The sequence below is a fragment of the Coturnix japonica genome, chromosome 3, assembly GCF_054131305.1.
Source record: "Coturnix japonica strain WE chromosome 3, WE-NBRP24, whole genome shotgun sequence".
Classification (NCBI taxonomy): Eukaryota; Metazoa; Chordata; class Aves; order Galliformes; family Phasianidae; genus Coturnix; species Coturnix japonica.
This window is the reverse complement of record NC_140665.1, coordinates 56972879-56986170: the sequence shown is the minus strand read 5'-3', so window position 1 is coordinate 56986170 and position 13292 is coordinate 56972879. Positions and strand designations below refer to the sequence as shown.

General features: G+C 36.8%; 1 protein-coding gene across 15 annotated transcripts in view; it reads left to right on the top strand.

The window, feature by feature from the left end:
* TRMT11 (tRNA methyltransferase 11) overlaps positions 1-13292 on the top strand; it is a 27027-nt gene extending 13735 nt beyond the window's left edge. For 5 of the 15 annotated variants that reach the window (XR_014944070.1, XM_085541719.1, XM_085541722.1 and 2 more), the window contains 4 exons: positions 819-891; positions 1597-1728; positions 5014-5134; positions 11202-13292. Coding sequence is in view for 9 of the 15 variants with exons in the window: in XM_085541719.1 (XP_085397845.1) it covers positions 819-891; positions 1597-1728; positions 5014-5134; positions 11202-11333 (458 nt within the window). In the remaining 6 variants the exon portion in view is untranslated. Of the gene's footprint in view, positions 1-818; positions 892-1596; positions 1749-2146; positions 2329-3025; positions 3322-5013; positions 5135-11201 lie in introns of those variants that run through there. The other 10 variants (XR_001554208.3, XR_014944071.1, XM_015858535.3 and 7 more) reach the window with 8 other exon arrangements.

Genomic DNA, 13292 nt, shown 5'->3' with positions numbered 1-13292 from the left:
GAGAAGTAGAGGCTAAGGGAATAAGTAGGAGAGCTTGATACAGTGAATTCTGATCTCTGGTAATGACAGATTTGTATTAATTGGGAATGGAGAGAGTGACTTTTCCTTGTGTTGCCTGTGGTTCTTCAGCCTATTTGAAAATGAGGTCACATAGAATATTAGCATTGCATAGAACTGAGTTTTTAAACTGTGTTGAAATTTCTGTGTTTATGAAATGGCAATTCTAGTGCTTCCATGCTTAAATTAATGCTTAAATTCTCTTACAAGAGCACATGTACTAACATGCAATAAGCATGTAATGCTATTAGAAATTTGCAGAAATACGTGAGAGAAGCCAACTCTGGCTCAGCTTGTCTGTATGAGAATTACCATTTGCATAATGTGTTAGCAAGAAATTCCTATATATACAATTTCATTTTACATTCTATACATGTTATATATACAATTTCATTAGCTAAGCTTGATAGCAGAGGTGTTTGTCAACAAAAGAAGATGGGATTATTTGCCATGCATTGGAAATGTAGAAAATAAATTTTTTAATTAATAGTATGGAAAAGCATTCTCATCTGTATTGCAGCTAATGTTGGGTGTAATAGAAACCTCTTACAGCTGATGGCTTTCTTTGAAACAGTTTCAAAGTAATTCTTTACACATTGAAGATGTTTATGAACGTTCTTTGTAAAATTTTAAGGGTTTTTCCCCAAACTTTGCATAAGCTACAGACTGTGCACTATTGTATGTGTATAACGTAACTGTATATTGTTATTTGGGCAAAGAGTGAATTTTTTATCTCCATGTGATCTGTTTGCTTTTAATAGCACCATATGGTATCAGAGAAGCTACTCGCAGAACAGGCTCACAAAAGGAATCAGTTAAATCATCTGAGAGAAGGTAAATAAGCTGTCCTCTCTGTCGAAGAATATCAAAGTCTTAATAGGAAGCCAGTCGCAGTATCAGATTCTTTATTTTTTTCTTGGTTGTCTGTCAGCTCTGTAACAAATCTTAGTAAATGAAGAAGAAAAGCCCCTTTTGTTCTGTTTGCAAAACTAGTATGTCTAATACATCTGAAATCCACTTAGTTTTGTTCTACCTCCTTGCACGTGTTGAGATTTTACATCCTGTATCTCACCTCAGTGAACCACTGTTACCTTGTGTTTCCCATCCTCTAAAAGTTCTCTTCAATCCCTGCAAGCTGCAGAATTGGTTTAAAATGTAATGCTTCTATTTTAACTCAACCATAGCTTTTGGTTTTCCATTGCTTCTTTTCCTTTCATGGATTACATGTGGCTTCTGCACATGCATGGCCTTCCTTGTCTTCTGCCTTTTACTCTAAATTGCCCTTAGGAAAGATGCTGTGTAAAATAGCTTTTCCCAACACAATTGTGATTCTTAGATTTTCAGGGGTAGGTGATAGTCTGATGTATCAGCATGGGAATTTGGCAAATCTTAAAGCAGAAGCTGCACATCAAAATTGACTTAGGGTACTTTTTGTAGATTTCAAATAGTGCTATGATTATTATCATTATTATTATTATTAATTTAGAAATATGATTTTTACCTGTGCTTTTATGCTTACACTTGCAATTTTTTGTTTAGCACAGAAAATCACATCATCATTTCATCCAGCTATCATCTGAGTGACATCTTTTTTGACCTGTTGAAGTTTGCAGCAGAATATCTGGTGATGGGAGGAAGATTAGTTTACTGGCTGCCGATATACAGGCCTGAGTATGTATGCTTGATTTCTGGTATGTACTATGTCAGAGTAGATGGTGAATCTCAGCCATAAATATTTGGGCATAGAGAGCTGAGACCTTCTTAGTGCTAGCACTGAAAAGTATTGCTCATTCTTCATATGGTTAAGACTTTGTATGAGGGAAATAGGATTTTGAAATAAGGTTTTTGAGAGGAGATAATTCCTGCCTGTAACTGAAAAGAAAATGCCATCACATCTCCTTGTAAATGCATGTCCAAAGGATTGAGATTTAAGCTGAGATAAGGAGGCTTTTGAGGTGCAGATAGATTCCTAAGATAGTAGTAGAAAAGCTCTTATTAATATGTACTTCTATTAGAGTAGTCGATGGAGGTGCATAGAACATTCTTGGCTGTTTGGAGTTTGGCACTACTAACTTAACTTTCTTCTCAGAAATCAAAAGTCAGTTGACAAGAGATGACAGTGAGAGGCAAGAAGTGTAGGAAGCAGCGCTGCTAAGGACGAGAGAGGCCAGCAGAGACTGCGAGATGCTGTCTGCTCTGTAGTGCAGCCTGGGACGATGGCTGAGTTTAAGAGAAGAGATGTCTGTTTGCATAGCTTAGTTTATCTCCTAAGTAAGTTTTGTTGCCATTTATTTTTCCTCAAAACTGCTGTATAGTAAAGGGAAGTCAATGTATGGTAGCTGTAGAATTACTGCATTTGTTGTGTTTGTCAAGATAACTGAGTTTTTTGTCTACTTGTTGAACATTACTAAGAGCACACTTCTGCACATGGGATAAAATGTTTAGCTGTTGGTAACTGTCAGCTATGTATTCTCATTCTACTTTTGTTGCTGGTTTGGGGATGTCAGTTCTCTCAAACTCTAGTTGGATTGCCTCTTAACACTATGTACAAACTTTTTATTTCAAACTTCGTTGTATAAATTAATCTGTAAGTCACTGTATTAGCACAGAATATTTCTACGGTCACTTTATTTTCAGCTATGAGGTTGAGAGAAAATTTTATGTATGTAGAGAAAAAATAGGAGGTTGTCTGCTGGTATGTTGTGCTATCAAATATGCCCAGGCAACACCTGCCATCAGGCTTCTCTGTTATTTGAGATCCTTATGTATTACCTTAAATTAGAACTAGGTTAAAATTGATGTCTGTTAAAAGCATGTATATGTGTGCATTATTGCTAACTGACAAGGATTTTTAACAAAGTTAAAAACGATCTCTCATTCTGCAAGATAGCATCTCACACCAAAGTTTACTCTTTCATTCTGACACTGAAATCATTGTTGAGTCTGAATTCTTTTAATTCCTTTGCAGTCAGGCTTTTATATGCTTAAGAAGAGAGACTTCAGGGACATTGTGGCAGAGTGCCTACTTTATTAAGAGTGAGAGGCTGCTTGGTGTACTACATGCAAGAAAGGTCCTGGGGAGTAAGAACAAAACATCTGAGAATTCACTGGATACTCCCTTGTCAAAAGCATATTCTTACTTCACTTAGCAGAAGCTGTGACTTGATTTCAGACACAAGAAGGGACTGAAAGGCTGTTTTGTCTATCTGGAAGTTTTGGAACAATGCAGAAATATAAATAAATAAAAAACAAATGCTACTGCAAGTCTGTAGTATTGTTTTACTTGTTTAATGGCTTACTATTATCTTTAAATTAATAAATATCAAGGCTTCACTCAGTACCCAGAGGGATCGTATTATGGGTTCTTTGCTTTTGAAGTTGCAAGCTACTAACACTTCAGAGCTTGTATTGCTATTCTCTAAAGTGAAAACTTTGTGGCAGGGTTTTGTGAAGGCTGGCTTTTTTTTTCCCTGCAAATATTGCATGAGCAGCTGAGCCTCTGACGTTAGTGTTAAATAGTAGTGAAAGCAGAGATTGTATGAAATTTGTTCTACCAAATCCTGGGTGAGCATAGTGAAAACTCATTTGAAAAAAGCAAGTTTCTCTTCTTTTAGCTACTGTTAGTGAACTCAAAACTATGACTTAGAGAAGTTTGCATCACTTCCCTGTCTTATTAATAGGTCTGGATTAGTGGAATTTGATTTTTGTACTGCTTATGTACTTCAGCCTGGTCTCCTCAGCACCCTTCTAGGTTGTGTGCCTAAACAGCTTTGCAGGCCCATCATTTTGTGACATGCCTACTCTCACAAGCCTGTGCCGTACATACAGGACAAGTTATTTTCAGTTGTATTGCATTTGACTGCCCTTTCTTCTAGAACATTAAATCTACTTTGTCAAGTGCAAAAAATCCACATCTTTACAGGAAAAAAGAGAAGTTCCTCTGTTATATCTTTTAAGTTCCATTGATTTGTGTAAAAATGGTTCAGTTCTTTTTTTGGGTTTTGATGCCTGGCTTCTGTTGAATCCCAACCACAGGCGAATTGTGAGAGCAGGCATCTTATGTGAAATCATTGTCACTGACAATACCATATATGAAGCCTAAATGGCTGATTTTTATTGCAATATACGGAAACAATATCTGAAGTCATTTATCTTATGAGCTAGGTTAATGCTCTACTATTAAGTTTTAAATTCCTCCTTCAACATTTGGAGAAACAGCAATATGGTAATTTCCTATTTCCAAGGGCAAATAGTATGCTTCTGAGATGCAAGGCATTTTAAACATGGTAACTACCTGATTGTGTAGGAAGATCTTGATTGTATAGGAAGATCTTAATCACATTCCACATCACTAGCATCTGATGTTAAAAGATAATTGATTTTTCTTTTTTTTTTTTCTATTTAGAAAAATCTGCCATAAAGTAATTACTGTATGGTTTGTAGCACCAGCTTCTGAACTAAGGAATATTACACTCACAGGAGCTGGTTTAATATGATTTGGAATTGGAGCGCAGTGGGATCCTTTTAGGAAGCTGGTGCTGTGTCTTGCTGCAGCTTAATATATATTGGCTGTGAGATTTATTTATTTTTCCTAATTTTTTGTAAATCACAGCTTTTGATTGGAGAAGTTATTACTCCTGTTTGGCTGAGATACTTTCCACTTGATACAGGAATGCATGCATGCATTAGCACAGCATAAATAGATCATGAAAATGTGGGTGGGACCCCTTTAAAGTAATGTTTTCACTTATTCTGTATGTTTAATGTGGGGTAAAAAAGATTTGAATATATGGTGGATAAACTCAGCAACAATTCTTGAGCTTCTGGTCACTTAATAGAAAGTTGTCATAGGCTTTTTAGTTGTAATCTGTTTTGTGAAAAATCTGTGTGAATTTTGTTTTAGACGCAAGCGTTTCAGTTCATGAGCTTACAGCTCTGAATGTTTATTTCTTCCAGATACACAGAAGAGATCATTCCCCGCCACCCGTGCCTGAAACTTATTAGCAACTGTGAGCAGATGCTCTCCAGCCACACATCAAGGCGCCTGATAACCATGGAAAAGGTGAAGGAATTCAAGGTAAGCTTAAATTCTTGATTATGCTGTGTAAAATGGCAGCTGCTGCGCTCATGAAAGGTTCGTGCTGTGCAGCATTTGATCTTCACACAGTTCTCTCGCACTTGAGTCTTTTATGATGATGGAGGTTTTGTAAAATAGCCACACATTTCTTCCGAGTAAATTGGGTAGTGATTTAATGGACTGTTCTGGTTTTGCTGTTTTGCTTTTTCTCCTCATCTTCCAATAAACTTTTAGTCTTCAGCAAATCCCTTTAGCTGGGTGAAAGTGATCTTTAAAACTATGCTTGCTTATGGAAATTGCATATGCTTTTCTTGGAAAACTGAACTCAGTGAATTGGATCCATGGAGATGTTGAGATGCCGAAATACCCATTTTCTGAAGTGTAACTCGGTGCCTAAGTAAATCTTAAATACCAAGTACTCTGTGGATCTGATGGTACGTGTAAACCATATTCAACTGTTACTTCATTTTTAGTGTGGTACTTCTGATCATTAAATCTGACTAGGAGGAATATAGCTTTTGGAAGTAATGATGTTCCTATGTTCCTATGACGTGAGTACAATGAAGCAAAGAGATTTGTTTAGATTTACCGTGGGGGAGGACAAACCAAGTTCCTTTCTGGAGACATCGAGACTAGTAAACACTTGCATTCAAGTCTCCATGCCGTTGCTGATGCTTTTCTCACCTGCTAGTGCTGTTAAAAAGATGCAAATTGTTAATGAAAACACTGGCAAAATGTGAGCATTCCTTTTCTGTTGGAAGAGCTGTTTAAAATGGCAGGAGATACAGATGTACTGCTGTGTTTGCATGGTGCTCACACTGATAACGCAGCAGGATTTCAGTACTGCATTTGTATGGCTAACAAAACTGCAGTTTTCAAGCAACTTTTTGAAAAACACGTATGTGGAATTTAGAGCCCAAGTTGTCAATGTTGTCAGTAACAAACCACGAGGGTAAATTACGAACCTTTTTGACATTTATGTCTGTGATGTCCACGGAGGTATTCTGCAGAAGTTTTATTACATGGCAGCAGGTATGTGGCTGCCAGTGCTGTAGGATAAGATGTTCTGATTTAAAGAGTATGTTCTGCGAATAGACTGTCATTATTAGTTATTCTAGTTTTGTGCATCACATGTTCTTCAGTAGTGTTTTGACATGTTCACACCTGCAAACACTTAGCTTTGAGCACCTGATGCTACTTGGCAGACTTACTGCCTAGATAAAACTGTGCGGTGCTTTTGCTGTGGACTCCAGATGTCTTTTATGTAGCTTAAGGATACTAAGTCTCACACACTGTTTCTTATACTGTAGAACTATAATAAACACCAGGGTACATATTGACTCTTTTGCAAGTGTCTGCTTGGTTAAGGATCTAATGTTTAGCATCTGCCTTCCAAAGATCTCCCCACCCATTTTCCCTTGTCTGACCTGCTTCATATTTCCATGGCTCTCCATAATGTGTACTTTTGTGTCTTTACATCTCAAAAAACCAAAAAAGATGGATACTTCTGACTCATCAGATGTGATCGTAAAATCCACAACTTGCAGGCATTTGCATCTCCAGAAAGTTACCATTTTCTTTACTGGACTGATTTGTAACTGAAACTCACATATTGGGTTCAGCTCAGTGTAATGCTCAAAACTAACTAACATTTTATAAATGCTGTGGTGTCATTATGTTTCAGTTACCCCAATGTTTGTTGCGAACAATCACTTGCAAATTTCACAGCAAATTCAATTCCGTTATTAACACTCTTAACTGAAATAGAACTTTCTAGTTAATATTTGAGTGGGCAGGACTGTGTGAGTTTAACATCACTGAATTATGGAGAGAGGTATTTTTGAGAGCAAAACACAAGTTCCACTTTCCAAGATTGAAACAGTCATATGTAAGAACTGAAATACAGAGAAACACCTAGAAATTTTAGGGAGAGATAATTCAGAAAACTTGATTGAAGGTTCTGCTCTGAGTGTAAGGCTGCCAATGGAGAGGCTCTGGAGCACTAGGTTTACAAATCCACAGTGCTGGATGGGTCCAGCATTTCCATGTCACGCAGTCACTCCAGAGTCTTTATTGGTGTAGAACTTTTCCTACTACATTTAGCTGTGTTTGTTCCTGGATGTGACCCTGTTGTTCCTGATCTGGAAAGTTGTTTATAGCTGTGTAACATTAGTGCAGGTGGTTTCTATAGCTACTGTTCAGCACCAGATGTAGAGTGGCAGGAAGCTGTGATAAGGATAGGAAGATCTATTAAACAAGAACTGCATGTGGATAATTACCCTAAGGCTGAAGTGAAGCATGCCAGATTCATAAAAACTTGTAAACTTACACACAATATTGACCAAGACTTAAAGAAAAACAAAGCTTTCCTGTTATCTTTAAGCTCCCTCCTGTTTCTTCCATCACTTCCATTTATCAGAGACACGACACCTTTTTAGTGTTGTTTAGTGTTGTTCTTAAAGCAGTTAAGTGTTAAGCTGAAAACTCAAATTAGGTAAAAGCAGTTTGGTAGCATCCGCTTTGACAAGAGCTTTGTTGGCTTTCAGTTGTGACAGAATTCATCATAAAATGTTTCAGAGGAGACGTTTTATGCAATAACTGCTGTTAACAATTAGTCTGCTGTTTTGGGAACTTAAATTATTCAACGCGAGAGCCAAGGATGATATAAGAAAGAAAACGAGCAATGGTTAATGAACGTTTTTAGTTCTGACTTCTACAAATAAAGGAAGAAGTCTTTGTCTTCATGGTAGGACCAGTACTCTGGGGGAGGAGTTGGCTTACTGTTGGCTAGGCTGAACATTGCTGATCAGTCTTGACACATGGCCTAAGGAAATGTTTTCTTGGGAAGTGTCAGTATTTTGTGCCAAAGAACCAACTATAAAGTTTATGCCTTGAAAACCACGTACACATGTTTCAAAGAGAATCAAAAGCTAGTCATCCTTAGATGCAGCTTTATAAGTATCACTCCTGATTCTTCTGGTGAGTTGGTTAAAAGGGGTATAAGGACTGCCTATATGAAAACACTGGTTCAACTCCGTTCTCTGAATTCAAACATGTATATTAACTGGAATGGACAGTTAATGCATGTGAGGGAAAGCATGGTCAGCAACTGGAACAGTTCCAGTGATTTGATCCATTCATTACTGTTTCCTGTCCACGATCCCAAAGTTGTCTTCTCTTACTGCAAAAGTGAGAAATTTGGGATGTATGTTCTGCCTATTTATGCTACTCAAAATGGAGGTCAGCTGAGGATATTTGACCAGCTTCCTCACTGAAATGATCTGGTGCTCAATGCCTATGCAAATTCCAAGCCAAATATTCAGAACAGTTTCATGAAGGTGATTTTTGGCATAGTCTCATCCCTGCAGAATTCAGCGCAGTGTATTCCTAGTGCTCAGATAGTACCCATTCAGCTCCCTTTATAGAATTTGTTCAAAAAATCATTAGTCTGAAATTCAAGAACTTCTTTTATTTGATTAGTTCTCATATTCCTTGTAAAATTACTTTGATTAGTACATGTCAATAATGAGTGGCTTCTCTGGATAAATTTAGTGTTTATTTTCTTATCCTTTTTTAAGAAGCCATTCCTAATCTGTTCTTTAAAGCCATTAACGTTTTTATTGGGCAGTCATGTCTGCATAGGAAAGAGGTAGAGAATGGTAATACTTAAGCTGGAATTATGACAGTGTGGGCCAGGAGCTTTCTTTGTAAGCCATCCCAAGAAATCAGTGCCTGACTGCAGATCTCTCATCTAGCAAGCAGTGATCTGCATAGCTTTTAATGAGGCCTGGATTTACAAAATAGATTTTTCTGTGTTGTGAAGTGCCAGACTTTTGTCCATCTGATGAATACAGATGCTTTTCTTACAGCTCTGTTTAACTTGAAGTTTCTTCCCTCTCATACCATATCCCCTCTTTTCCCTAACCAGCTTGGGGTTAGAGGGAGGTAGTTCCATTCTTCCTCCCTTCAACCCAAGTTAGCATTTTGTTACTTAAGGAATCGAGATGAATGGTGTACAGATGTGTGACCTCTTAGAGGTTATAGGGATTAATTTTTATATTAAAATACTGTTGACACCTATGTCATTATTTTTCAGGGTCAGATATCTCATCTATTTCTCAAAACAAGTGAATTAAGTAAAATCACCATTAAAACACTTCTCAAAGGTATAAGAATACATTACCAGCTTAGGTCAAAGAAGGATTTACTGACCTGCAAATTCAGTGGAAGAACAAGTGTACTTTTCCTCAGAGTGGTACAGCATAAGAGAGGTGGAGGAGTGGGCAGACTGAAAAGGACTTAAGTCCTCCTCATTTCCTGTCTCCCAATAATATATAGATATACTTCCCATGGACATGTTATGAGGTTTTGTCTCACCTCTCGCAGGTGATAGAAAACAATTAGTCCTGCATCTACAGTGGGCTTACTGAGATCATTTTCTCCTGCTATTTTCTTGCATCATGGTATCTAAAAAGGACAGACTGCTTGTACTGTATGTGCTTTATGTGTTAGGTATGCACATGGCACTTAATTTTCAGCAAGTTAATAGAAGCCTTTGGCGTGCTGATGGCTATCTGCTAGGATAGCAGAAGAGAGCAGCTTCATAGATATTTCTTACTGTGTCCAGAAGAGGGCACTTGCACATGCACACAAATGTCTCGCTGTGTTGTAAAATCTTTGTCTCGCTCCTTTAGAATGTGTTAGGACATACAACAGAGGATGTGGTGTTGATCTTGCTAGATGGAAGCCTAAAAAAGCTAAAAAATAGCTGAAGGGGGGCAGGATGTCCACTAGAACTTAGTTCATTTAGTTCAATTTTCCATTGTAACAACTGGGTAATATAATTCCTTATTTTTGTATATTTACTTCCGTGTTACTACTGCTTGTGCTAAAGCATACCGGAATAACTTCAAATATGAATGAATAACCCCAAACTGTATATTAAAACAATGAACTGATTTATATGTCACTGCATTGCTTGAAATTTTTACATAAGCTGTGAAGGAGCACTAGGAAGAAACATTTAGCAGAATTTTAGTTTGGTTGTATGCTTGTTTTTTATCTTCTCTTTGTATAGTTCAGTTGTACTCATGAGGCTGTTCATATCAGACCCATCCTGCTACTGAGAGTGATAAACTGTAAACCATAAATGCTAAACTGTTTTTAACTTTGACATCAGCTTTTAGCTCTGAGATAAAAAGGTTGATGTATTATTCATGTTAGAATGCTGTTAACAAATTGGTAAATATCTTAATTGCACAAAGCCACAGCATGTGATGAACTGAACTTTTATATATAGTCATTCATATAATGGGTCAGTTTTCTAAACTGTTTTATAGGCTGATGTCAAATAGATTTTATGTGCAGGGCTTCATTATGTCAACTTTACTTTTCAGAAGTACATGAATAGTGCACACAAATAAAATCCCCTGATAGTACTTCAGTACCTGTGGGAACTCCTTTTAATCTTTTGTGTTCCTCTTCTGTTTGTATCTGCTTTCCACAAAAGGAGTGATTGAATTATTCAGGTTATATTTTTTCTGAGAACTAATCTTTGTATTTTCCTTTATAAAAGTCTGTGTGACATAGTACCTGGGCTCTCATTTCAACGTGCAAGGGTTGAATTCTGGGGTTAACTGCTGAGAGACTTGTGATTCAGCGCGGTTCAAGCTTGCAATGCATGTTATTGACAGCTGGCATCAGATTCGTGTAAAGAGTAGAAATTGGAATAATTGCATTTAAAACAAAGAAAAACAAACCTGCGCGGCAAAATAAATGAAAAAAAAAATTGCTTACAGTCTGTATTTGATCAGTGTTGAGTTAGAATCCACTGCGTATGTATTCTCATTTCTGTTAAACATGTCACTGAGTTAGTAGTAAGATGTATGTATGTGTTCTTGTTAATTCCAAGGAAAACTTCAGCAGTGTATTTTCGGAATGTTTGCCATTAAATTGTAACATATACATACACTTTATTCTTGTTTGTAATGATCTGAGGAAAAACAGTGGCAATGCATGCTGAACTTAGTACCATAAAAATTAATGCTTACATTTTGGTACCATACAGGATCAAGACCAGAATTCTTACTTGTCGGATGGTCAGTACACACCATACAAGGGACACAATTCTTTCCGTGAGAAGTATTTCAGTGGTGTGACAAAAAGGATTGCCAAGGAAGAAAAGGACAACCAGAAGTAAAATATAATATAAACATATTAAAAAATGAGGAAGGAATGAAGATTGTGTTTCTTTGTAAAGACATCTGGATATGAACATTCATTTGGACGCTTCAGAAAAATAAATACTGCTTTTAATTTTAAAGCAAGATGAAGCCCACAACACAGGTTGAGAGCAGTTCTTTTCAATTACATTTGTTTATAGCGGATTTTATTGTACAATGTTTCTGAGTTTTATTTAATTTATATTTGTGCTTTCAAGTCCTAATGATGATTGACTAAAACCATTATTATTGTTCTTTCACCATTAACATTTACAAAAAGTAGTGGTGTTATTTGGCTTCTTAAACTGTGAACATCTGGCTGTTTTAGAAACACGTGGTGGTGATCAAGGATTGCTTATTATGAAGATCAGTTTCATTTGCTTTGGGGTTTTTTTCCTGTTGTTTTCTGGTTTTCTTTTTTTTTTTTTTTTTTTTTCCTAAGAGGTATACAGTAGAACAGAGAAGTTTGTCATGAGATTTTATTTCTAACTGTTGCATGCAATAACTGCTCAGATTGCTCTGACTGAGGACTGCAGTGTTTAAAACAAACAAACAAAAAAACACAAACACACAAAGCAGCAAATGTGTGTGTGCGCGCACGTGCACGCGCCTCTGTGACCTGACAAACGCTGGAGAGCCTGTTAAACCCTGTGAAGTTTGTCCACATCTGAAGCTCATCTGTACTTTGGATTTGCTCTTGCATTCCTAAACCTTGACTCTTGGTCAAGCCAACTGTCTGCAATTTTTGGTTCAGAAATTGATAGTTAAAGCAGTAACAACAACAGCATAAAATCAGTAATGGTTCCCTAATGGTATTAAGCCTAATCAAATCTTTGAAATTGAAGCTGTATTTGTCAAAGGGAAAACTTTGCTGAATCCACACCATGTCCATCATGAAAATACCTCATTTGAAAACCACTAAGCCCATTAATTTAGGATGTTAATGGCTCTTCTCATTTTGGTGGTCAAATATTCTTCAAGAGGGCGTTGGTGAATGTATCTGCTTGCTCCAGCTAGAGAAAGCTTTGCTTCTTAATTTGATGCAAGCTACTGACTGTGATCATTTTACATTCTTTGTAGGTAATAACCTAGAGCTTCTCCAAGCACCCAGTTGTACCTAGGCAAGTAGCAATCATTGTGCATTTGCTTGAGTTCATTAACTGGATTTTCTCTTCTGTATGTTGTGGTCCTCAGCTGCAGCAGGGAGAGCTCAAATATTCAATGACAACTTTGTCTGACCTTCTGGATCTAATCTGTGGTGGTGTAGGTAGTTCTGAAACAGTGATTTATTTTCTCTGTTTACATTATAAATCACTTTGTTTTGAGACTCATAATGTCAGCCGTCTAATAGTTGTTCTGGGCTAAACTTGGAAGGAGATGAAAGCTCAGAAGATTTTCAAAAGCAGAATTTGAATTGAACACTTTCAAATATTACATGAAGAAATTACTGCTTCTGAAAAGCTGTCTTCATGTAACTTCTGACTTCAATTTTAGTATTACACTTTGACATTCAGTCTTTATTACTTTACAAATTAAAATTACTTTCTGTTCTTCATAGGCAGGGAATTTTTGTAGATGGATTTATTATGCATTTATAACTTCGTTTTCTTAAAAGTTACCCTACATAGACATGATCTAAATGGTTATACAAGATGTAAGGTAGTGGCAAATCTGGCTCTGTCTATTTAAAGAGAATGATTTAGTTTATTTCTCCTCTTCTTGGTCCAACTTTTAGTCCATTCAGCAGCGGTGGTGTGGCTTCTCTTTAGCAGTTCATACATAACAGCTCTATCATTACAGAAGAATACCATTTTGAACAGAAACTGTAAGTGTATTTGGGGTACTACATCAACGTATGCTAATCAAAAAAGTTTGGAATTGAAATCAGATGTTCAAGCTCTGCTGATCCCCAACATTAAAGCTATCATTTGGAAGTA